The sequence below is a fragment of the Notamacropus eugenii genome, chromosome 1, assembly GCF_028372415.1.
Source record: "Notamacropus eugenii isolate mMacEug1 chromosome 1, mMacEug1.pri_v2, whole genome shotgun sequence".
Classification (NCBI taxonomy): Eukaryota; Metazoa; Chordata; class Mammalia; order Diprotodontia; family Macropodidae; genus Notamacropus; species Notamacropus eugenii.
This window is the reverse complement of record NC_092872.1, coordinates 78,577,136-78,604,353: the sequence shown is the minus strand read 5'-3', so window position 1 is coordinate 78,604,353 and position 27,218 is coordinate 78,577,136. Positions and strand designations below refer to the sequence as shown.

Sequence of the window (27,218 nt, the reverse complement as noted above, 5' to 3'; positions counted from 1 at the left end):
GTACAACATGTACATATATATATATATGCATATATACATGTAATGTCCCTGAAGCATACATTGATATTCCCTCCAGCCTAGGCAATTGTATGGCAAGTTGAGAGAGAGACTATACCTAGCCATTTGTGACTGAGGAGCTAGTACTGTATATTGATGAAAAGTCCTCTAGCTGGACGCAGAGCTAGAAGAACAGGTGGCTTAGGGGGTACTGAACCAGAACTGAGTTCAAATACAAAAAGAGCATCCTGCAGATCTCTTTCTTTTTTCCTCACTTTTGGGGAATGAGGCAAGAACTGCCATGTGCTGCTGAATGTGAGGGGAGGAATTACTGCCTTATGTCCCAGTCAATCACTACCGTGTCCATGAACATGAGGTACTTTCTGTTTCTCTTGTGTTTATTCTATCCTGAGCTTAGGAGAAGGAGTAACCAGAGTTAGAGCTGTCCAGGTGGTGATCTATGTTGGGAGATCCTGAGGTTCATCAGAACCAGAGGTCCTACTGGTAAACAGACACAGTAGTAGTAGGAACCACATTTTGGATGCTCCCTCACAACAGAAGCACCTATAGATGGAGGTGGAAAGATAGTCAATCATTCAAGGATGACAGTAATTTAGTGATCATGAGCCTGGGTGATGGAGAAGTATTTATTAGTTAAGTATTCTAGAAAGGCACTGATCCTTGGAGCCCATTAAAGAGTTAAACCTAAACGATACCTCACAAGGACTCCACAAAGAGAGAAAAGGAATTCTGGGGACAGGAATCAAGAGGTATCTCTTGATCACAAGCGACCACTACATATGAACCTCACTACCAGAGTAGTTTAATTAAGCCCTTTCTCTTCAGGGCTTTTATGTGTGCAGTGTAGGAAGAGGAAAGGAATGTGTTTGTAACTACTTTCCTTTCTCTAACTTCTCAACGAATCCCTTTTCTAAAAAAGTTAAAAGAATTCTACTGGTTGATTAAAAATAAAGAGCACATTGGATGGAGGATAAGGGGCTACATTTACTAGAAATTTCAGGTACTCTCTGAAGCCTCAATCTGTCAATACAATGGGACGCTATGTGCAAAATAGATAAAAGATCATTTTAGGGAGACAGCACTATCAACTGGGGAGAAAAGGGAAAAATTTCATGTAGGGGGTGTTATTTAAGCTGAAAATACTAGGTATTCTAAAAAGAAAAGGAAGAAGGGGATGGGGGATAGTTACAACAGAGGAACACAGAGAAGTTTGGTCACAAAAGACAAAATAAACGATGTTAATTATGTAAAATTAACCATCATTGTGTAAACAAAATCAATTAAGGTAAACTAAGAGAAACTGTCAGTCAAATGGAGAAAATGTTTACATCTCCACCAAAAATCTGACATGCAAGATATACAAGGATTTACTATTGATTAGAGAGATGCAAATCAAAACAACTCTGAGGTATCACATCTCACCTGTCAGAGTGGCTAACATGACAAAACAGGAAGATGTTAAATGTTGGAGAGGACGTAGGAGAGTTGCAACACTAACTCATTGTTGATGGAGCTGCGAGCTGATCCAGCCATTCTGGAGAGCAATTTGGAACTATGCCCAAAGGGCTATAAAAATGTGCATACCTTTTGACCCAGGAATACCACTTTTACGACTGTATCCCAAAGAGATCATAAAAATGGGAAAAGAACGCACATGCACAAAAATATCTATAGCAGCTCTTTTTGTGGGGCCAAGAACTGGAAATTGAGGGGATGTCCATCAACTGGGGAATGGCTGAACAGGTTGTGGTATATGAATGTAATGGAATACTATTGTGCTGTAAGAAATGATGAACAGGAGAACTTCAGAGAGGCCTGGAAAGACTTACATGAACTGATGCTGAGTGAAATGAGGAGAACCAGGAGAACATTGTACACAGTAACAATCACATTGTGTGATGACTGACTTTGATAGACTTAGCCTTTCTCAGCAATACAAGGTCCTAAAACAATTCCAAAGGACTCATGATAGAAAGTGCCATCTACATCCAGAGAAAGAACTATGAAGTCTGTCTGCAGAGCGAAGCAAACTATTTTGTTTTATTTTGTTTCGTTTTTTTCTTTCTCATGGTTCCTCCCATTCATTCTAATTCTTCTATGATTAATGTGAAAATATGTTTAATAGGAATGTATATGTAGAGCCTATATCAGACTGCATCCTGTCATGGAGAGGGATTGAGTGAGGGAGGGGGAGAAAATTTAAAATTTATGGAAATTAATGTTAAAAACTAAAAATAAACAAAAAATTTAAACAAAAATAGATATACAAGGATTTGACATATGTGTAATTATCCAATAGAAAGATAAGTGGGTCAATAAATATGAATGATATTTTTTAACAAAGAAATGCAAGTCATCATGAAAAAAATATGCCCCAAATCAATAATAAGACAACTGCAGTTTTAAACAGCTAATATTTCTCTTCACATGTATTAAATTGGCAAAGATGATAAAGATAGAACGGTCAGTAGTGATGGGGCTGTTGGCAGACAGACATATTACTACACTATTGGTGGAACTATAAATTGGTCCAACTGTTCTGGAAAACTATTTGGAAACATAGAAGAAAAGGAAGCAAGGAAGGTCCATCAACTGAATGAACAAATTGTGGAAGAGAAATGCAATGAAATAATATTGTGCCATAAAGAAAAATGAACTAAGAATTCAGAAGAATATGGGAAAACTTGTATGAGCTAATAGAGAGAGCAAACAAAAAACTAGGAGGGAAATATGCAGAATGATGACAAAAACGTAAACATCAAATAAACTATCAGAACTCAGATTACTTGCAAAAGCCAATCTTAATCCCAGAGAACAGATGATGAAAAGACACTTCTCTCACTAAAGAGATACGAGGGACTAGCAAGTACAGAATGTTACATGTGCTACTGGACCTGGTAGTCATTTTGTTGGCCAGTTTTGATTAATCTTTTTCCTTGTTACAAAGGAGAAGGTAAGAGTATATAGAGAAATGGATGGTACCAAAAACAAAAAGGAATCAATAAAGTGGTTAAAATAAAAGTCAATACACTCTAAGCATTGAGATAACTTAACAATAAGAACCCTGTAAAGAGATACACAGCACACCACAACTTGGCCAAATCAAGTTCTACTATAGAATAAAAGTAGAATAATATAAAATTTGCCTTACCTGGGGAACCCTGGAACTTGGCTCTTTTAACTGCAAAAGAAGAAGGGACAGAGTGAGCATCTTTGTCACAGATCGTGACATTGCATCATATAATTATGTAACTATAGGGAACTCAAGATTAAAACAGAAGTGTTGGGTCTGTCACTCCATAAGTCTTCACAAACAGTCACCCAAGGGGAAGAAAATAGGGGCAAGCAAAGGATATAGGAGAGCAGGCCCTTATGGAAGGAACTGCCACTTGTTGACATAGAAAGGGATTCCTCCTAACATCACAATGAGAGGCTATTGCCAGAACAGCCAGGAACATTGGAAGGTCAAGGGTAGGGATACGGCCATAACACTGAGAAAAGAGTGGCATCATTAATTCATTGGAAAGAATAGCTAAGAAAGGGGTCTGGAAATGCTACAATAGCTATCTGGAATCACACTCTACTAACATTGACAGAAGACTGAAAAATATACCAAAATAACAATTACATTAGCCAATAATAACTGACACAATACATCTATGTACTTTGCAAAGCATTTTACATACAGTATTTCATTATTCTAATTTACATGATCACCCCAAAAATAACTCAGGTGTGAGTGAATTAGTCCAAAAGATGAATTAACAGAAGTCATAGGGTTATCACTTAAGTGCTGATTTTCCTAAAGCACAGATCTAAGTATGACATCTCCCTACTCAATAAACTTCAATGGTTCTCCATTGCCTTAACAATCAAATATAAATTTCTTTACTTGCTTTTTAAAAACCCTTCAGATCTTGGCTTCATGCTACCTTTCCAATTTTGTTATACATTACTCCCCTTTTCACACTCTGTGGTATATTCATACTGGCATTCGGATATAACCACATTCTTATTGTATCTGCAGAAAGTAGAAATGGCAACTCCCAGTATAGCCTCTCTCCAGTGAAGTAGAAATATATAATGCAAATTCCCCATTGAAACTAAGGGCAAAAGCAAGAGAGCTTAACCACTGTCATCCCCTTTCTTTCCTTTTTACCTCCATTCTTACAGCTCTTGGTGTCTGGTTTTATGTTTGGAAAACATATATTAGAAAACTGAGAGTATCAATACATTTTCAGTTGGCAGATTCCAGTTCAGGCAATAAATGTACTTTTTCTGACTTTTCCTTTCTCACACATAGGTCCAAATGGCTTGGATTCCCTCCCCCTTTTCTAACTATCAAATAAGTTCTTTTCATTCAAATACATTTTAGGTTTTTTTAATTTTTAACTTGACATTGAAATTGATGTGACTTTTTTTAAGCTATAATGTTCTAAAAACTTAAAGTTAGATTATTTGGGAGGGAAGCATTTTAATATTTCTACTTTGAAGACTCGTAAGTTGATCAGCAAATGATGGGGATACTCCCCTTTATTAAATACCCATGGTACTTCTCTATGCCTAAGTATACCCAAGTTGTTTTCCTGAAAAATTCACTACACGGCAGCCAAACCAGGTAAGCATCTTTAGTTAGGCTTGTCTTTTAGACAACTGACATGTAATCCACAACCAGGCCCATGATTGAAGTTCTTCTAACTTGGTAGGGCCATAGAGCCATAGACTAAGAGCTAGACGTGATTTTAAAGGTCTCATTTCTAGTACTTTCATTTTACAGATGAGGAAACTGAGGATCAGAAAGGATAAATGACTTACTCAAGGTTATATAGCAAATAAGTGTCTGAAGTATGATCTGAATCATGGAGTTCCTGACTCCAGGTTCATCACTTCTCCTCACTGCTATGCTACCTGCTAGAGCTTATGCTTCAACAGCATGGACTTTGGAAACCTAACATCATATTCCTGTCATGATGAAGCATCTAAGGAAGATTTTAAGAAATGCTGAGGAAAATACTCTTTTCCAAGTTACTTCAGATTATTAACCTACCTTCACAGCCTTGACTCACACTTTTCCCTTTCTATATAGTCACAGTAGATGAATTTCATCCCGTTCTTCCCCATCTCTAGACTATTTTTCTACCATGACATCTCATTTACTCATTTCATTAGGATAGCTTACTCACCTAGTAAGATACCCCATACCTAACCAGGAGAAAGCCCAGTTGAGGCAGGAGGGTAAGTTTGGGGAATCATGAAAAAAAAATTCCTATTAATCAAATGTGGAATTGAAGAGAGGTACAGGCCCATGGAGCCCAACTAAACAACCTTCTCAGGAGAAGGAAATGGCAGTGGGCCTCTGCAGTAAAACAGGCATGACTTGACTTAGCTATATATGTTCCCTAGGTATCCATCTCTCTACTACTGCACTAGGTCAATGAATCCACTTTTCCTACCAATGTGTACATCTCAGATTTATGGGGGGTAATGTTTTGTAGTTACCATGTCATCTCAGTAATTACCTTGGCTTTGAATTAATTGTGTCAATGGGCTGACTACTGAAAGAAAACATACTGGTAGGGGCTAGTGAATTATATAGTTTAGGATTACAGACCCATGAAGTACCATGAATTTGGGGCAATCATGCCTCCCAACTGAATCTGTAAGAGCAAACTGGGGATTAGCCCAGATGGAGTGAAATAATGATATGTACACATGATAACAGTTCCCTTAGGGACACCAACTATTTTTTTCTTTGTATATTCAGCATCTAGCAGCCCAGCAAGTGGCACATAGTATTAATAAATGCTTAGTTCATTGATAGCATTACTCAATAAATGTTTGTTGAATTCATTTATATTACTTTCTCCCATCTGTATGGTGATCACTATACAAAATCATCAAATCCTGGATCATCTCTAATATCCTTTATTCCAGAATCTACCTTTTGCTAGCTAGCTATAAGCCAAGGACAAATCACAACTTCCTTAAGTCTGAGTTTTTTCATCTGTAGAAGAGGGGTGATACTCATCCTATCTGCTCACAGGAGTGTTATGAAGAAAGTACTTCACTATACAAATATGAGTCATTATTTATCACTATCATTACTATCGATCTTTCCTGGGCCCAAAGAATTTCTAGAAGGTGTAGAATCCAAAAATTTTTGCTATTCAATTTCAACTGGATAATCAGTGCTCAACAATTTTATTCACATCACATTTCCTTCCTTAGCCACATGCAATCATGTTAAATATCAGCATGTAAGCAGGAATAATGCAGACACACATACAACTGTCCTTTATCGCTCCAAAACTATCCTAAGCTAACCCTACCACACCCCTCGCACCCCCCCCACACACACACACTCTCTTATAATCATCGCTAAAGACAACTGTCAAAAGGAACAAAAGTCACCCACAGAAAGGTTCTTTAGATACTTAGATGGATTTGTGATCTGATTAGCATAGATATCCCCTCCTCCTGTGCACACAGAAATCCTTCCTTTCTTCCTCATTCTAATAATCCTATGAACAGGAGCCAGAAAGGGAAAGAAGTAGGGAAGGAAAAGAGGCAAGAAAGAGGAGATTCCACTCACACTATACCACAGCTCCTCAGTTAGTGTGTTTCATATATATATATATATATATATATATATATACTGTTTCATACATTCCTTTTTTCCCCAAGCCTCTAATCCCACTCCTCCCCACTGTGGAACAGATGCCCAAGAGATTACACACTAAATAAACCCAACATGATTTAAAGGACTGGTAATTCACCAACATGGAACAAATAAAATATCTCTTAGTAGTGGCCACAATTACATAAAATAAATCTCAAATTAAAGAGTAACTTGGAATACTTTTGAGGGCTTCATGTCCCCTTTCTTACCAAAGCTGCAAGTGCTACACACTTCCATTCTTTGCCTCAACCACATACATATCTGAAAGGAATTTTAGAAATCTAATCCAGCCCCCTCATTTTACAAATGGGCAAACCAAAGAGTAGCGAGATAAGGTAATGGGACTTGCCCAAGGTCACAGAAATATTAAGTGGTAGGGCCAGTCCTTGATCCAATCCTGCTTACACCAGGATTTTTCACAGAACCACACAGACTGCATGACCTATAAGAAAAACAGAGAAACAGAAACACCTGTGCATTTTACTAATCAAAGCACTTGTGAATATTTGATTAATGTTTCATGTTACCAACTAGCTTCACTCATCCACATTCAGAAAGCCCTGTAGCTCCAATATCTAAACGGAAAGCATCACATGACAGGCATAGGAAAAATGTTATAAAATGAAGAGTTGAGGATAAACTCCTAGAAATGAACTGAAAATCAGTAGTATTACACAGCTATGAAAGCAGAAATTGAGAGCAGTTCTTTCTAGAAGGCAAATTGGTGAAACATGATCAAAGGGAGTTTTATATTAAGTCATATAAAGATAGTAGCCCATCAAAAGGAACCTATGCATCTATGTAAAAAGGAAGAATTTGGCAAACTTCAAATGGCTTTCAGTCAACTAATAAATGTATTCAGCATTAGAGAAGATCAAAGCAGACTTCTGAAAACAAAGGCATAGAAGGACCCAAGTGACTATAATTTTCCCCAATAAATAAATCCAAAGCAGAGCTCAAGTTCAGCTCTTTTGTAAAGCCCTCCCCCCACTTCCCACCCCACCCCAACATCAGCTTGAAGGAATGCCTCCCTTCCTCTGAACTACTTTAGCAATAACTATCTACATAATGTAATTCAAACGCCAATTAATCATGCACTGCCTGTGACATCTCTTCTATCGTTGACAGATCTTTTTCATTGCTCATCTGTTACTTTCCTACCAGTTTTATATTAGATTTTTCTGTCTTTCCTTCTCTAAAATATTTAGAACCTCAGAAATTCTGTCCCTTCCACTGAAAAAAAAAAAGATTGCTTTGCAGACACAGAAGATAAGTTTTAATCACAGGATTATAGACTTCCACTACTTATTGAATAAGTACCAGCCACCTCATGTTTATAGGAATGAGTGAGAGAGCCAGGGAAAGAAGGAATGCTGAATATTTCTCAGTAGATATTCCAGCAGAATATGGTTCAAACCAAATTATGAAGGGCCTTGGCAGACAGGCATATTTGAATATTATACAGGATATAATGGAGAATCATAGAAGGTTTGTTTGTTTTTAAATATGGGAGAATATAATGTAATTGTTATTTTAGCAAAGATGATATGGATAAAGGAGAGAAAAGAGGGATGGTAGGAGTTCATTTAAAAGACCATTACAACAAACCAAGCATAAGGCGATGATGGCGTAGACTAGGGTGATAGCAGAAATGGAAAAGAAAAAACAAATGTGTGACATTATAGACAAAAGCATTTATTGCTTCTGAAAGAAAAACTTTTGATATGGCAATGATATGATATATGGAACACAAAGGGGAATTTATCGAAGATACTTCTGAGGTTATAAACATCAGCGACAGTGGTGCTGATAAAAAATAGGGAAACTGAGAGAAGGTACAAATTTGGGGGAGGGGGAGGTATAAAGATGATCCATTAATTCAGCATTAGACATGTTTAGGTTAAGGTGACAATGAGATAGTCAAATAGAAAGGTCTGATAACCCAATGAATATTCAAAAAAGAGTAATCAGCATGGACCAGGTCTCCAAGGAGAGAAAGTATAAAATAAGAGCAAAAAGCCAGGGAAATTAAATCCACTGAATTGTTGCTGGAATACAACAAAGTTACTTGAAGTAATTAATATAGGACTATAAAATAACTTAATATGTAATGTAATGAACTTTCCTAAATCTTCATTTTTATAAAAATTACTTCATTTTCATATAGAAAGAAAAATATGATAAGGGATGGGTGACATAAGAGAGGCATTTTGTAACCAAGTCAGGGAAATGAAGATTTAATCTGAATGTGCTTCTCCTTTCCACAGCTTGGTTTCAGCAGGGGAAGAAACACCTCAAGACATATGGCATCCATTGTTTGTACCAGCACAGGGATTGGAACAAAACGTTGCATGTATATATTCTCCCCATGGGAATTGGCAGCTAAAGATATTGTGATATATTCTATGCACAGAAGTCTGTGATGGAACGGAAAAAGTCCTCTGCCCAAAGTCTTTCTTCAGTTATCAAACTTCATTTGCTGCCATATCTGTACCTCTTTTCTTGCTCTATCTACTCTTTGCAGCAAGAGTCCTTAAACTGGGATCTATGAAGTTTTTAAAAAATACATATTTTGGCAACTATTTTCCTTGTATTTTCCTACATATTTTAGTTTATGCACTTAAAAACCTTATTCTGACAAAGGGTCCGTATCCTTCACCAGACTGACACAGGAACTAAGAACTGCTTGCTCGCTAGGGATGAAGAGGAGCTACCCAAAATGAATAATTGTTCAACCGGTCAGAACCTTTCCCAACAATTACTATCCCTTCAGGTTACATAGTTCTGGCTCGGGGCCAATTCTAGGGCTCTAGTTCTGTACAAAAATTGTCCTGGAAATTCATTCTGACTTCCAAGAGTTCCAACTTACTCTTTGTCTCCTAAGATCTGGGGAAACATATATTTCTAGCATGAAGACAATCAAGCAACAAGCTTTTTCTCAATGTTTACTTTGTTCCAGACACTGTGCTAAGTTATGGGGATACAAAGACAAAATAAGTGGTCCAGATCCACCACTGGACAGTCACAGGGTTTATTTAGAGCTGAGATTTCCTTCTATTATCCCAATGTGGGACCTGTGCTCCAGAGCGACCTAAAAACAATCCCAATTTCCCTCTTTCCTTTTGACCAGGTCTGAGGCTGAGTCAAAAATAAACAAATATCCCAAATACTTTAGAAAAAGAACAGGACCAAGACTCAAATTGCTAGTTAGTCCGCTGTGTTCTCTTCATTGCCAGGCTTCTCTTTCTACCTATTTTCTTTTTTTTTAATGGAGCCAAAATTGACCTATCCAAGAGGGTTCTTCCTCCCACCACGTGAAACAGGAGTTTTCTCTCCTCGCTTACGACAGTAGTTTTTAAATCCTAAAGTTATCACAGAACAGATCCATAGACACGAGACACTCAGGGATTATGTGGGTCTTGTCATCCCCCATCTCACACCTGAGTAATAATTTTTATCCTCAAGTGTACTTCCTTCCCCTTGGCCCTAATGAAGTTCTCTGCTCAGGAAATCAAACCAAGGTCAAAGAGAAGGAGGTCATCAACCCTCAAGGCCATTACTACCACATCTGGTGACATGCAGTTGATGTTTTATGATCCTAAGTTTCACAGAGATATGTGGTAGCTAGGTAGGACTTCCCAACAATTAGACCTGTCAGAAAATGGAGTACAGTGTCACATTAGGAAGTGACATGGTTAAACTTCTGCTTAGGAAGATCACTTTGACAGCTGAGAGGAGAGTGGACTGGAATGGAGACGAATTTGAGGCAGGACAATCAACAAAGAGGCTATTGCAACAGTCTGGGTATGAGGTTATAAGGGCTTATACCAGTGTGGTGGCAGCAACAGAGGAGAAAGTAGAAGGATATATGAGAGATGTTACAAAGGTAAAAATGAGACATTGGAGACAGATCGAATATGGTGGAGTAAGAGAAAAAGTGGCTGCTCTTCTCACTTTAGTTTCCTAAAGGAAAACAAGAGAAGGAAGAACAAAAGAGCTTCTAAAACATACTCATATGGCAAAATCATCATAGTAACTCTTGCTGTAGCAACAAAAACTAGGAAAATTGGTGCATGTTAGTTGGGAAATAGCTGGACAAATTGTGGCATATAAATGTAATAGGATACTTCACTGACACAAAGACTGGTAAATATGAGGAATTCAAGGAAATTCAGTCTCAAAAGACTTGATGAACTGATGCAGAATGAAGAAAACAGAACAGAGAGAACAATACGTCAAAATAATGTAACTGAAGATCACATCAAAAGACCAAAAAAAAGCCAACAAATCAAGTGCAAGTAATCATTAATGGTTCTGATAATTCATGTGAGAACATATCATCTAGTTCACTGAGAGATGGTGGACCACGGTTGGTCAATGTTACATACTGTAAGTCAGTTCTCCTTAAATATTCTGCTTTTTTGTTTAAAAGGAAAGTATTATGTATAACAATCAAAATACATTAATAAAAATATTTTTAAAGATATTCAATAGGCAGAAAACAGGTGAAGTTTACTGTTCAAAGACTTGGAAGAACAAATGGAATCATGTTAGAGATAATAAGAAGCACAGAGGCATCAACCAATCAAAACATAGGCATTTATTAAGCACTTACTATGTACTCTGACCTTAAAAACCTACATTTTATCAGGAGAAGCCCCTTGCACATAAATAACTATAATCAAAACAGGGTAAATTGGGAGGGTGGCGTTCTAGCAGCTGGCAGGATCAGGTAAGATGTCACGTAGAAGGTTGTTACTTGAGCAGACTTTTGAAGAAATTCTACACATAAACCTTTATAGCTGACAATAGACTTAAAAGATCAACTAGTACAACTATTTCATTTAGCTGCCAAACTAATATCCTAAAGCACATGTTCAAACATACCATTCCCCTTTTGGAGACACTCCTGGGACTGCTTTACTGCCTCTAGGATAAAATACAAAATCTTCTAACACTTGAAGCCCATTACCATCTGACTCCAGCCTCCCCTTCCAGACTTAGCACACATAGCTCCCTTTCATGCACTCTATGGTCCAGTCAAACTGTGTCCTTGCTCTCTCTCAGACATGAATTACTACTGCTCATCTCTGTGCCTCTGCATAGGTTTCCCTCATGCCTGAAATGCACCCCTTTCTCACCAATGCCTCTTATAAACTCCTTTAAAATTCTGCTCACATACTACCCCCTACATGAGAGCTTTTCTGATTTCTCCACTGTAACTTCTCCTACCTCAGAATTTACCCTGAATTTACTCTGTGTGTATATTTGATACCTACTTTTTTGTGTTCATGTTGTTCCCCCAAAAGAATGAAAGTTCTTCTAATGCAGGAACAGTTTTATTTTTGTCTTTGTATCCCCAGTCTCCAGTATCTCTACATCTGGTACATTGTAGGCACTTAAATATTTGGTGATTGACTGACTGATCCTAATTTTTTAAAATATTTTATTTCTTCTCAATTACCTGTAAAACAATTTTTCAACATTCATTTTTTAAAAATTTTGAGTTCCAAATTCCCTCCCTCCCTAAGATGGTAAGCAATTTGATATAGGTTTTACATTGCAATTACACAAAATATATTTCCATATTAGTTATTCTGTGAAAGAAAATGCAGACCAAGAAAAAAGAAAGTGAAAAACAGTATGCTTTAATCTACATTCAGACTCTATCAGTTCTTTCTTTAGAAATGGATAGCATTTTCCATAATGAGTCCTTTGGAATTGTCTTGGATCACTGCGTTGCTGAGAAGAGCCAAGTCACTCACAGTTACTCATCATACAGTTTGTTTGCTACTATTTACAACGTTCTCCTAGTTCTGCTCATTTCACTTTGCATCACTTCAGGTAAGTCTTTCCAGGTCTTTCTGGAATCATCCTGTTCATCATTTCTTATAGCACAAGAGTATTCCATTAGAATCACACACCACAACTTGTTTGGCCATTCCCAATTGATGGGCATCTCCTCAATTTCCAATTCTTTGCTACTACAAAAAGAGCTGCTATAAATATATTTTTTACAAATAGGTCCTTTCGCCTCTTTTTAAAAAATAGGATACAGACCTTGTAGTAGGATTACTGAGTCAAAAGGTATGCAGTTTGTTTACCTTTTGGGCATAGTTACATACTGCTCTGCAGAATGACTGGATCACTTCACAACTCCACCAAAAGAGCATTAGTGTCCAAATTTTTCCACATCCCCTCCAATATTTGTCATTCTCCTTTTATGTCATATTTCTGTCAATGCAGTAGGAGTGAAGTGGTACTACAGAGGGGTTTTTGTAATTTTTTTAAATTTATTTTTAATTTATGGAATCAAAAAGGCATTTCTATAACACAGTATAATAAAAAGATGATTGTACATGAAATTGCAAATCTCCTACGCACAACTGGCTATTCCTTTCAAAGATGCATATATAGATATAGATATAGATATATGGAATTATTCTATACTTACTTCTATTTATTAGTTCTTTCTCTGGATGTAGATAGTATATTTTTTCATATTTCCCTTATAATTTATTTTTATATTCATAACAGACAAAATCATTTATTTGCTCAGTCATTCTTAAAACAATGTGCTATTATTGTATACAATGTTCTCTTCATTCTGATCATTTCACTTTTCATTATTCATGCAAGTCTTTCCATGTTTTTATAAAAATCATTGAGCTCATCGTTCTTAGACCACAGTAGTATTCCATCACCACCATATACCACAACTCATTCAGCCATTCCCAAATCGATGGGAATTCTTCAATTTTCAATTCCTTGCCATCACAAAAAGAGCTGCAATAAATATTTTAGAACACACAGGTTCTTTTGGTTTTTCCCTATCTTTGGAAACAGACCACGTAGTGGTACTGTTGGGTCTAGGGGTATAGGCAGTTTAATAATTCTTTGGGCATAATTCCAAATTGCTCTCCAGAATGGCTGGATCATTTTACAATTCCACCCACAATGAATCAGTGTCCCAATTTTTCCACATCATCTCCAACATTCATCACTTTCCCCATTCTGTCATTTTAGCCATCTGGTAAGTGTAAAATGGTATCTCAAGGTTGTTTTAATCTGCATTTCTCATCAATAATGATTTAGAGCATTTTTATATGACCATAAATTGTTTTGATTTCTTCATTGGAAAACTGCCCATTCATATCCACTGACCATTTATCAGTTGAGGAATGACTCATATTCTTACAGACTTGACAAAGTTCTTTATATATTTTATATGTGAAACTTTAATCTGATAAACTATCTATAAAATTTCTCCCCATTTTCTGCTTTCCTTGACTATATTTGTTTTATTTGTACAAAACCTTTTTAATTTAAACTTATGAACATTATCCATTTTATGCCTAATTTTGCCCTCAATCTCTTGCTTATTCATAAATTGTTCACCTATCCATAAGTCTGACAAGTAATATGTTCCATGTCCTCATTTTCTTGTAAAATTTCTTTTTATATCTAGATCATGTATCCATTTGAACCTTGTCTTGGTAAATGGTGTGAGATAATGATTCATGCCCAGTTTCTGCCATACTGCTTTCTAGTTTTCACAATAATTTTTATCAAATAATGAATTATCCCCAAATCTTAAGTCTTTATGCTTGTCAAATACAAAGTCATTAAGTTTATTTGCTTCTGTAAATTGTATGTCCACTGTATTCCATTGATCTGCCTTTCTATTTCTTAGTCAGTACCAGATAGTTTTGTTAATCATGTCTTTGTAATACAGTTTGAGATTTGGCAGTGCTAAACCAATTTCCTTTTATATTCATGACCTTTTGTTTTTCCAAATGAATTTTATTATCTTTTTCTAATTCAGTAAAATAATTTTTGGAATAATTTAATTTAGGAGTTGAATATATAAATTAGTTTTGGTAAAATTGTCATTTTTATTACATTGGCCCTGCCTACCCATGAACAATTAATATTTTTCCATTTATTTAAATCTGATTTTATTTGTTTTTAATTTATTTAGTTTTAGTTTTCAATATTCACTTCCATATGTTTTAAAATTTCTCTGCCTTCTTCCCCTCCCCCTTCCCCAAGACAGCAGGCAATCTGATATAGGCTCTACATATACATTCTTATTAAACATATTTTCACATTACTCATGTTGTATAGAAGAATTACAATGAATGGGAAGAACCATGAGAAAGAAAAAACAAAACAAAACAAAAAAGAAAGCAAATAGTATGTTTTGATCTGCATTCAGACTCTTTCCCTGGATATGGATGGATATGGATGGCATTTTCCATCATGAGTCTTTTGTAGTTGTTTTAGGTCCTTGCATTGCTGAGAAGGGCTAAGTCTATCAAGTATCAAAGTCAATCACTGCACAATGTGACTGTTTCTGTACACAATCTCTAGTTCTGCTCACTTCACTCAGCATCAGTTCATATAAGTCTTTCCAGGTTTTTCTGAAGTCTGCCTGCTCATCATTTCTTATAGCACAATAGCATTCCGTTACATTCCTATACCACAACTTGTTCAGTGACTCACCAGTTGATGGGCATCCTCTCAATTTCCAGTTCTTGGTCACCACAAAAACAGCTGTCTAAATATTTTTGTACATGTGGGTCCTTTTCCGATTTCTATGATCTCTTTGGGATATAGCCCTAGAAGTGATATTGCTGGGTCAAAGGGTAAGCACATTTTATAGCCTTTTTGGGCACAATTCCAAATTGCTCTCCAGAATTAGTTCACAACTCCACGAACAATGAATTAGAGTTCCAATTTTCCCACATCTTCTCCAGCACTTACAATTTTCCTGTTTTACAGTTACTGAATCTGATAATTATGTGGTACCTACAAGTTGTTTTGATTTGCGTTTCTCTAATCAATAGTGATTTAGAGTATTTTTTCATATGGCTTTCATTTCTTCCTCTGAAAACTGTCCATGCATATTTTTTGACCATTTATCAATTGGTGAATGGCTTCTACTCTTATAAATCTGACTCAGTTCTCTATATATTTTAAAAAGGAGGCTTTTATCAGAGATACTGGTTGTAAAAATTCTTTCCCAATTTTCTGTTTCCCTCCTAATCTTGGTTGCATTGGCCTTGTTTATGCAAACACTTTTCAATTTAATGTAATCAAAATTATCCATTTTGCATTTCATAATGTTCTCTATCTCTGGTTTGGTTATAAATTCCTCCATTCTCCATAAATCTGACAGGTAAACTATTCCTTGTCCTAATTTGCTTACAGTATCACAGCCTTTATATCTAAATCACATACCCATTTTGACTTTATTTTGGTATACAGTATAAGGGGTTGGTCTCCATCCATTTTCTGCCATACTATTTTCCAGTTTTCCCAGCAGTTTTTGTCAAATAGTGAATTCTTATCCTAGAAGCTGGAGTCTTTGGGTACATGAAAGAGTAGATTACTATTGTCATTGACTTACAGTGTCTTACGTACCTAACCTATTCCACTGATCCCCCCACTCTATGTCTTAGCCAGTACCAAGTAGTTTTGATGACTGCTGCTTATAATATAATTTAAGATCTGGTATGCCCAGGTCACCTTACCTTGCATTTCTTTTCATTAATTCCCTTGATATTCTGGACCTTCTGTTCTTTAAGCTGAATTTTGTTAATTTTTTTTTCTAGCTCCATAAAAAATCTTTTTGGTGTTTGATTGGTATGGCACCGAATATGTAAATTAATTTAGGTAGAACTGTCATTTTTATTACATTAGCTTGGCCTACGCATGAGCAACTGATATTTTTCCAATTATTTAGATCTGACTTTATTTGTGTGAAAAGTGTTTTATAATTGTATTCATATAGTTCCTGGGTTTGTTTTGGCAGGAAGACTCTCAAATATTTTTTAACGTCTACAGTAACTTTAAATGGAATTTCTTTTTCTATCTTCTTCCTATTGGGTTTTGTTAGTAATATATAGAAGTGTCAATGATTTATGTGGGTTTATTTTATCTAATTTTTTATTTGTATAAAAAGTTTTTATAATTTTGTTTATATAGTTCCTGGGTTTGTTTTGGCAGATATTTTATACTCCCAAGTATGTTATACAGTCTAGAGTTATTTTAAATGGGGTATATTTTACTCTCTTCTTGCAGAGTTTTGTTTGTGATATATAGGAATGCTGGTGATTTAGGTTGTTTTAATTTGCATTCCTCTAATCAATAGTTATCAGAAGCATTTTTTTAACATGACAATAACTTTCATTTCTTTGTCTGAAAACTGCCTGTTCACATCCTTTAACCATTTAACATCTGGGAAAAGACTTGTATTTTTTTAATTTGAATAAGTTCTCTATATATTGGAGAAATGAATTCTTTAGCAGAGACAATTGCTATAAATTCCACCCCTCCCCAGATTTCTCCTTTCCTTTTAATCTTGGTTACATTGGTTTTATTTGTGTAAAAACTTTTAAATTTAATGTAATCAAAATGATCCACTTTACATCTAGCAATTCTTTCTATCTTGTTTGATCATAAATTCTTCCCTTATCCATAGATCTGACAGGTAGATTGATCCTAATTAGCAAAGTCCAACATTAAATGCTCATATCCTTCATTTAACAACCTATATATTCGATTCAAAACACCGCACAAACCTAAGAAAAGAAATTTTAGAAGTCGTAGTCCAATTTAGTGTGGCCCACAGGAGATAAAAGGACAAGTGGTGGGCAGCAGAGAAGGATGAGAAAACTAATATGCTGTAGAAAGTACACAGAAGGGCAAAGCACAAGCAAAACTTGAAAGTCACAGACACGAGAATGCGTGTTCTACACCTGAGGAAGACAGCAAGGAAAAAAACCTTTATTAAGCCCTTTTGGTGTGGCTCGTCCTTCATTCTAGAAGAGGACCACGACATCAGGTTAAGTGAGGGAGGGTTGTGCAAAGTCGCCAGCCTCACTTTCTCCTCCAGAGTCACACTGGACCAGTGGCTAGATATCGATCAGGACTGGAGATGGCTCTGATGCAGAGGGGAAACCTTGGTCTTTTTTCAAGCTAAGGTCTTCCCCAAGTCTCAGTTTGACTGAAGCAACACCAGTCAGTGATTAAGGCTAGGTAAGAAATAAGGCAAAGAATGGCCTCTTTTACCTAGTTTTTTTTAAAAAATCAATCTGAGAACACTTGGTTATTGTTCAGGCCCCAAGTCTCAGAGTGAACGTAAACAGCAATTGTTTCTGTTTTGACCAGAAACCCTGTGGGAGTTCCTCTCCCAGACTGATCTAGTGATACTACTAAGCTGGATATGTTTCATTATTTCCCACAAATACACAATAAGTACTATAGTTTTTTTTTAAGTGGCTTCTAATGATGGAACCCATATTGGAAAGAATATTTCTTGAATCTATTACCCTGGCTTCAAACATTTTTGATAGTAGTGAGGATTATCTGTTGTAGGAAAATGGAAAAAAAAATAATAAATGATAAAAAATGAATAAGATGCCATCTAAATAGAAGGGAAAGCCTTGAAAATTTTGTGAATGATTTTTTACAATCACTTTTTAATTATTTTCCCCTACATACCAATAACTTACTGGCCCAAGTCCAAGAATGCCTTTTTTTCATCCTCCTTGACCCTTCTCTGTAGCATGACACCTTCTTCTGAATACTCACCCTTTCCTAGCCTTCAGAGACCACACTTAATAAAAGGCTTGATGAATTTGAAAGGGTTCTTTTCACCTATTTAACCTTTTCCTAAAATCTTAAGGCAGGTTTTCCCAAGCTTTTTTGTCCTTAGACTTCTCTGCATTTTCTCCCTCAGGGATCTCATTGTCAGTCAGCCAATTAACGTTTATCAAAAGTCTACTATGTGCCAGGCATGTACTAAAGGCTGGGAATACAAATATAAAAAAAGATACTCCCTGCCCTCAGGGAGCTTGCAATCTAATAAGGAAAGACAATATACAAAAGGAATATTAACTCTCATAGCTTCAACTTTTTCTTCTACATAGATAACTCACAAATCCATATCTCTAGCCTTGATCTCTTTAAAGGTCAAACCTCCGTCTCTGGGTACATACAAAGAATCTCTCCCCAGATGTTCCACAGTTCAAATTCAACAAATACAAAACTCAACTAATAATTTTCCCTCAAACAATCCAGTTCAAGTAACCCTACAATCCTATAAAAAGCTTTCCCTAATCCTCATAAATAAAAGTAATCCATATTTACCTCCTCCAACAGAATAGTACTTTATACTCTCTCAGGCACTTACTCTAATTTATATGATATTTATCTGTGTCTATGTCTTATCACACCCTATTAGACGGCAAGTCTGAAGTTGGGAATCACTTATCTTTGTTTCTCCCACAATACTAAATGAAGTGTCCAATGGACTCTAAGTATTTGCTGAATGCATGGAAAATAAGAGGCAGAATGCAAAATATTCAATACATACTGGTTCTAATAGGTATTGCCAATACAAGAGAACCACCATTTATTGTGTCTACTTTATGCAAGGCATTGGGGTCACAAAAACATAAACATGAAAAACAGTTAACTACCTTCCAGGGAATTTCTGTTCTACTGAACAAGCACTTAAAAGAAATGTGTACACACATATATGTATGTACATGTATATATGTATAGATATACATGTATATGTATATACATGTGTACACATACATATGCACACACAATAATTTGCGGTGTATATATACATATATATGTACTCTATGCATATATATCACATGTCTATATTCATATTAAAAATATATAGTATTTATGTTATATATACTTACTTTTTAATTAAAAATATATACAAAGAAATCAAAGTTATGTATAGTCATGTGAAACAATGCTCTAAATCACTACTGATCAGAGAAATGAACAATAAAACAACTCTGAGGCACCACCTCACGTCTATCAGATTGGCTAATATGATAAAAAAGGAAAATGTCAGATGTTAGAGGGGATGTGGGAAAATTGGGGCCCTAATGTATTGTCAGTAGAGTTGTGCATTCTGAACAGCAATTTGGAATCATGCCCAAAGGGCTACAAAACTGTGCATACCCTTTGATCTAGCAATGCCATGCCCAGGTCTGTATCCCAAAGACATTCCAAAAAATGGAGAAAGGACCTATTTTGTACAAAAATACTTACAGCAGCTCTTTTTGTGCTGCCTAAGAACTGGACATCAAAGGGATGCCCATCCCGCCAAAGGGGAATGACTGAACAATCTGTGGTATATGATTGTAATGCAAATGAGGAGCAGAACAACTCCGGGAAAACCTAGATTTATATAAGCTGATGCAGAGTGAAGTGAACAGAACCAGAACCAGGAGAAAGTCGTATGCAGCAGCAGCAACATTGTTCAATGAACACCTGTGAATGGCTTCGCTTTTCTCAGCAATACAAGAAGGTCCAAAGGACTAAAGATGAAGCACACGATCCACCTCCGGAGAAAGAACTGATATTGACTAAACACAGACTGAAGCATGACATATGTGTGTGAGTATAAAATACATTGGGTATATGATGCACAACTAATATGTTACAGGGTAATATGTTAAGTAATATATATTTTTAACTTTTCATTAAAAGATGAGTCAAATTTTAATTAAAAGACTAATATATAGTATACTGTTATATAGTATATATGTTTATCTTTTAATTTCAAGGATATATGCATATAAGTGTATATATGTGGTATATGTGTATATATTTTTATATATCACATATATGTTTACACACACACACACATATATATATACACACATACGTATGTGCATTCACACATTATAATTTGAAGAAGGATTACACTACCAAATAGGGGGATCAGATGGCATATGAGTTTGGCCTTAAATGAAGGTAGAGAGTATAAGAAACAGGGATAAAGTGAGAAGGCATTCTAGGCATTGTCAGGGAGGCAGGATCAGACCATATAAAATGCACAAAGACAGGAGGGGAAGGAAGGCACTTGGGGGAGAGCAGAGAGGAAAGAGGGAGATGGAAAGAGAAGAAGAGGGAAAGGAAGAAAAAGGAAGCAGTAGAGAGAGTTGGAGAGATGGCCCAAAAAAGAGCTCTAAGGACTATCCACTCTATGGGGACAGGAGATAGTCATCCATCAAAGGAATGGTCAGATGGGGAAGAAGACAAAATAGAAAGCAGTATCTTGAAAACTCAGTAAGGAGAGCAGACCCAGGAGAAAAGAATAACCAACAGTGCTACATGCTGCTGAGAGGTTGAGTATGAGAATGGAGAAAACATCCAATTTACCAACTGAAAATTCAACAGTAACTGGGGGAGAGAAGCCAAATTGTAGTCAGTTAAGAAGTGAATGAGAGAGAGGTGGCAGAAACAATGAATGAAGACGGCTTGTTTCTGGGAGCTGAGTGGCAGAAGGGTGGACATTTAGGGTAACAGTAGAATAAAATGAAGCTCATTTTGGAAATGTGGGAGAGGGAACACAAGCATGTTTGCAGGCAATGGGGAGGAGCTTACAGATGGAGAGAGACTGAAGACAGGGAAGGGAAGGGAATAAGTATTTCTATAGCATACACTCTGTTCCAGGCACTGTGTTAAGCATCTTTTAATAAGTATTATCTATCTGATCCTCGAAACAACCCTGGGAGGTAGGTGCTATGATTATCCCTATTTTTCAGTTGAGAAAACTGAGGTAGTGTGGAAGTTAAGTGGTTTGCCTAGGGTCACATAGTTAGTGTCTGAGGTCAATTTTAAAATTCCTGACTTGAGGCCCAGAACTCTGTTCACTGTCCCATCACCTGCCTTAGAAAGAGGGGGCGATCAAAGGGATACAATTCTGGAAGAGACAAGAGGGTAAAGATTCACGAAGACAAGCAGTGGAGTTAGTTTGGGGCAAAGAGGATTATGTCTTCATCAGAAACTGGTGCAAAAGACTTAGGGATGAAACTATGAATTTAGAGGTATAGAATAGGAAGCTTACTCTAGTTTCTTGTAAACATAGGCCTATATAGATTCTGCACCTAGGATTACTGGCGTTTGTCTCAAGGGGAGGGGAAAGGACCTATGGGCATGCTCTACCAAGGCATGGGGGAAGAGAGAGAAATGGGAGCAGTCAAAGCTTAGTGCCAACCTATCCTTTTAACATGGTAGTAAAGCTTATCACCAAAACACCTTTTAAAAGACCTCTATTCTCCTTATTCTATATTCCTTACTATTCTCCTTACATACAGCCTCCCATCCCCAAGAAGCTTCCTTTATCAATGTCAACTAAACCCTGATCATTTGCATTTTATCCTTGATAAGGATTTTTGCAACGTGTCTCATGTCATCTCATGTGTCTGCTTTGGCATCTCCAAACTGACTATAAATTCCCCAAGGACAGGCAGGAACTATAGTGAATTTTCTATGTATTCCCCTACAGAATTCTGCACTTAGCATGCATTTAATAAATGCTTTACTATTTTACCACCAATGCTTCATTTATTGACTACAATTTGCTCTGACGTGTAAATATCACTGACACAAAAGACAGGCATTTATTGAGTCAATACTTAAGGTTGTTTTTCTTCACCTTCAGGTAAGAAGCAATGAAAACACTTTCAATGGTGCGATGAGTCTTTGTGTTAGCTTTTCCTTCATTCCTGAGTGTTCTCAAAATGAATGTCTACAGCATTAAAGTACTTTTATCCAAAGTCATAATAACGGCCTATATTTATATAGTTCTTTAAAATGTACAAAGAACATGTGAGGCAGGTAATCAAGAAACAATGAATTTTAATTCTTGCATCATTGATGTTATTTACCACGTTCGCTAATAAAGACATAGTCACAGGGTCAGACAACCTATTGTTGCACGTATTCTAAAGTGATATACTGTAAATAACAAATGTACCTAAGGTTTAACACTCTTTATGCCATTTGTAAAATGACCATCCTTTGGTGTGTGGCTTTAGCCACTGTTTACCAAGCCTAGTACGTCTGCTGTTTGATTCATATTACCTAATAATTCTGCTTGGAACAACCCATCCTCCATGCCGTGCTCCTGGCTGCAAAAGATGCTCTTATCTACCAGCAGTCCACAGCTGTACTACAACAGTTAAGGTGTACTTCTCTGTTCATGATTTCTTCCCTCTCCTCTCTTTGTCCTCCACTACATACATATTCTCTCTCTCTCTCTCTCTCTCTCTCTCTCTCTCTCTCTCTCTCTCTCTCTCCTTTACCTCAACCTAAAGTAGCTATTTGCATATCTCTTGTTATCTGTTCTCCACTCACATCGTATCCCACACTCCCAACAAAGATGGTTTCCATGTAAGGAAATCTTTATACTCTTTCAGAACCTTTAGAATGGCGAATCTATCACAATTAGTATAACTTAAAATCTAACCTGCTGAGTGAAAGTAAAATTTTATATAAGAGATCACAATTTAAGCATTGACTGGCATGTTTCCCATGGCATCCATGCACACAAACAGCAATATATAGAGTCAGAATTGCTTCATTATTAATTCTAGCAATATCCAAGTTCATCTTATAGGTAACACTACTGAAATTATCTCAAATGGAAATGTGGCAGATACTGAGCTAGTCAAAGGACCAGTGGTAGCATGGCCTTGACATATTAGGGAGGCAAAAGATGTCATGGCCCACCTATGAGCAAAAGAGCCCTTGGGTGCTGAGCAGTTATGGGTGGAAGGCAGAGTCCTAATCAGAGACATTCCCTCTAGATTGTGAGTTCTCCCACATGCTCTAGTTTGTGAATTACATCATACTGATTGCATCAAATCCTGGAATGTTGTAAAGCATAATATCCATAATTACTCAAAAGAATTTGGTATAACTTCACAAAGGAAAGCCAAGTGGATAAAGAATGACTATTTTCTAGACTATGATGTTTAGTGTAGTTGTGTAAACGACAGAGCTCATCCTTCAGCATATGTCTAAGACAAACACTTCAGATGCATAATGAATTGCATCCAGAAATGAACACGAGGAAAACATACTGATTTGCAAAATAAGTGCATAATTCTTTTAATTACTCCTAGTTTAGCCTTGAAAGAAATGCTCATCTTTTTAATGTCAATATTTTGGCAAGTCATGAAATGCTACAGACTCTGAAAAACTGAAGGTGAGCATTATCCAAAGGATAATGGAGTGATACATGATGGGCTAGCTCAGGTATAATAAATTATAAATAAATATTTATGCAGAGCAAGTAGCATAATAGATGTTACCAAAGAATCCTATGACCAAAATAAGAAAATGGGCTAGTAATATAGTAGGCACAACGGATAACTGATAGACAGTTTGTGTACTCCATTGGTACTCTCATATTATCAAGACATCTGTCCCCCAGTGGAATTATGGGAGAATGTGTACAAGAGTCCAATGGGATGGGTAGGTATGGATGAGTTGCAAAATTTATCATTGGGAGAAATGACAACATTGATGAGATCACAGATCCATTCATTGATGTAGCGGAGTACTACAGTATGCTATTAAGTTTGTCAAATAAAGTTAGCTTTTAATGAGTTTTGTACTGACTGATATGACTATAAATCATGGAAGGACAATTGGGGAATTTGCCCCAGGATGCCAACAATGAGTGAAACTGCTTCTACTCCAGTACCCAGTCTCAGGTCCACATTCCTAGAGTCTAGTTTTTGAGGTATGCCTTTCCTTGAATTTGTCTCAGGCCATTGCTTTATTTTTTCTTTCCCATCTTTCCTGCTTTCTCCAGGGTCATACATAGATAGGGTTGGGGATTGTGGGTCATAGGCCATGTTGCGAGGAGTACCATGGATTCTAAGGGATAGAATCTTTTCTTCTAGCATGACCATAACTCCAGGGGGGTTGACTGTCCTCTGTGCCCCAAATTGTGCTGCTGGTATTAGAGATTTACACAACAATTTTCCTGGGGAATTTCTGTAATTGTCAGTGTTACTGGGGCATTCTGGTAGAGATAGGATTCTTTCTGCAATCCAGATGAACTTTCCTTAGTCCAGTCCCACACTGTTTCTGCTGGTGGCTTTCCTAAAATAGAAAAGGCCCTGTTGTTCCTATGGTCTCTTTGGCCCTGCGATCTCTCATCAGATCTATAAACCTCCACTCCCATGTTCCCTCAACGAATTTGCATTGGGTTCTAGAATTGCTAGATGTTCCTTTGTATTCTGATTATCATTACCTGCAGATAATGCAGATAGTGGTGCAAAAGTTAGTCCCTTTTATCTCTGCCTTCCACCCACAACTGTTATATATAGAAGATGCTTTGTCAGAAAGCCTTTAAAAGGTGGAGATTTCTGAAACAAATGCTTTTTTTTTTCCATCATCAACAAAAAACAAAAACAAAGGCAGCAAGGAGGCACGGTGATTAGTTGCAAGACCTGGAATCAGGAAGATCTAAATTCAGACATTTAACAGCTGTGGGACTTTATTAGGCAAGTCACTCAATCTCTGTCTGCCTCAGTTTCCTCAGCTGTAAAATGTAGATAACAGCACCGACCTCTCAAAGTTGTTGAGAGGATCAAATGAGGTATTTGTAAAGTGCTTAACATACTACCTGGTACAGTACATACTTAATAAATGCTGGTTTTATTCCTTCTCCCTCATTCTTTCCTTAGAGGATGCTGCATTCTTTTTCACTCAGTTGTATGACTATAAAGATGTGATCTACTGCAGAAAGTCTATTCCTATCTAATACCCTTTGCAGGGATGCCCTGAATGCAGGTGTAGTTTATTTATTTATTAAAAACGTTTCATATATATATATATACACACATACATATAGACATAGATGAGGCAGTTAGGTGGTACAGTGGATAGAGCACAGGTTCTGGAGTCAGGAAGACCTGAGTTTAAATCTGGTCTCAATCACTTACTAGCTTGTTTGACCCTGGGCATGTCACTAAACCCCTATTTGCCTCAGTTCCTCATTTGTAAAATGGAAACACACTGGAAAAGGAAATGGCAAATCATTTCAGTATCTTTGCCAAGAAAATCTGGATTTTGTACATGGGGTCACATAGAATAGGACACAACTGAACTGAATACGTATATCTATATATGTGTGTATTTGTGTACATGCCTTTATATGTATATATATGTGATACATAAATATGTACTATATATTTGTACATATATTATATCTCTATATCTCTATATATTTATACACACACACAAATAGACATGAGAGATGTCAGGGACATAAAATTGATAAGCCTTACCAAAAGACTGAATATGAGAAATGAGAGAAACTCAAGAGAGAAGGATGACTTCAAGATTTCAACACTGGATAAAACTGGAAGAATGGTGGTACCCTCAAGAGAAATAGGAAAGTTTTGAGGAGGGATGAATTTAGGGAGAAAAAATGGGAAAATGAATGAATCCTTTTAATATGCTGAGTTTCCTTAAACTCCCCTCCTGAGAATGAAAGTTGTGCATTTCAAGATGCCCCCATCACGGAGAAAAGAGAGAGAGAATGGATTCTACAAGGTTAAAGCACAGTGACTCAAGAAAGAAGGGCTACATCAAATCCCATTCTGGCCTGCTGCTTCATTTCTCAAGTCTTTCTTCTAGCTGCTTCTCTGAGCTAAGCAGTGGGGATAAGAATCAAATATTTAATTCACGTTCATGAGATTATGAGAAAGTAATCCTATTAACACTGACATTGCACAGACAACTGCGGCCAGTGACCTAGTTCCCTAAACACCCACAGTCTTTCTTATTCAGCAAAAAAAAAAAAAATTTCTAAAAGGATAAAATCATAAAAAAGGGCAAAAGTAATTTTTTTAAAACCAACTAAATTAGTGCTGAGCAACAACAGAACAGATATCATAACTCTAGTGTCTATCAGTACAGTTCTATGGCTTCAAAGTGGATTATTCTCATAATAAAAAGAGGAACACATTAGAGCTAACAAGCAATGATGCCATCCACAAACACGCTAAAGGGTAAGAAAACAGGTAACAGAATTTTCTTTAAAATGAGAATGCTACCTGAAGAAATGTGGAGAAGTCAGATGTCATAGCCAAGATCACACATGTGATGCAGCCAGAATTACATTCTGTTCTCTTATATCCCATCCATTCCATCTTGCTGCCCCATTTGACTTTAGAGGGTATAGGAGAAGGTGCAGAACAAATTTGTCCTTGGTACTTTTGGTAGATTACCATCCTTCTGGTATACAGACAAATTCCTTTCCTAAAGGACTCAGCCACTCACCTCCCTGAAATCAGAGAACTGGACCTGTGATTTCATCAGTATAGGGAATTCCTGGTGAGGACCCTCCTTCTAGCAAAGCATATCAGCAACTACTCAATAATCTACAGTCACAGAGAGTTGCCAATGGCATGGAGAGGTTAAATGACTTGCCTAGAGTCACACAACTAGCATGGATCAGAGGTAAGGCTTAAACTAGGTCACCTTCTTAGCTCTAAGGCCCACACTCTCTCCATACTATTCCACCCTCTTCTTTCTAGGTATTTTTCACATAAAATACAGCATGTGAGAGGTCTATGACACTCATCTTCTCAAAAATCTTGGAGAGCTCTCCACTCCCTCTAAGAGAAAACGTCTCCCGGTATGTGATACCCCTGGTAGTCTGGTTCCTATCTAC

The 27,218-nt window shown here is 36.7% G+C and overlaps 1 protein-coding gene across 4 annotated transcripts in view; it reads right to left on the bottom strand.

Moving 5' to 3' along the window:
- UNC13B (unc-13 homolog B) overlaps positions 1-27,218 on the bottom strand; it is a 344,899-nt gene that overhangs the window by 269,549 nt on the left and 48,132 nt on the right. For 3 of the 4 annotated variants that reach the window (XM_072606704.1, XM_072606660.1, XM_072606674.1), the window contains exon 2: positions 3,170-3,199. The exons of the other annotated variant lie outside the window; for it this stretch is intronic. In XM_072606704.1, coding sequence (XP_072462805.1) covers positions 3,170-3,199 — 30 coding nt within the window. The remainder of the gene's footprint in view (positions 1-3,169; positions 3,200-27,218) is intronic. 4 annotated transcript variants of the gene reach the window in all.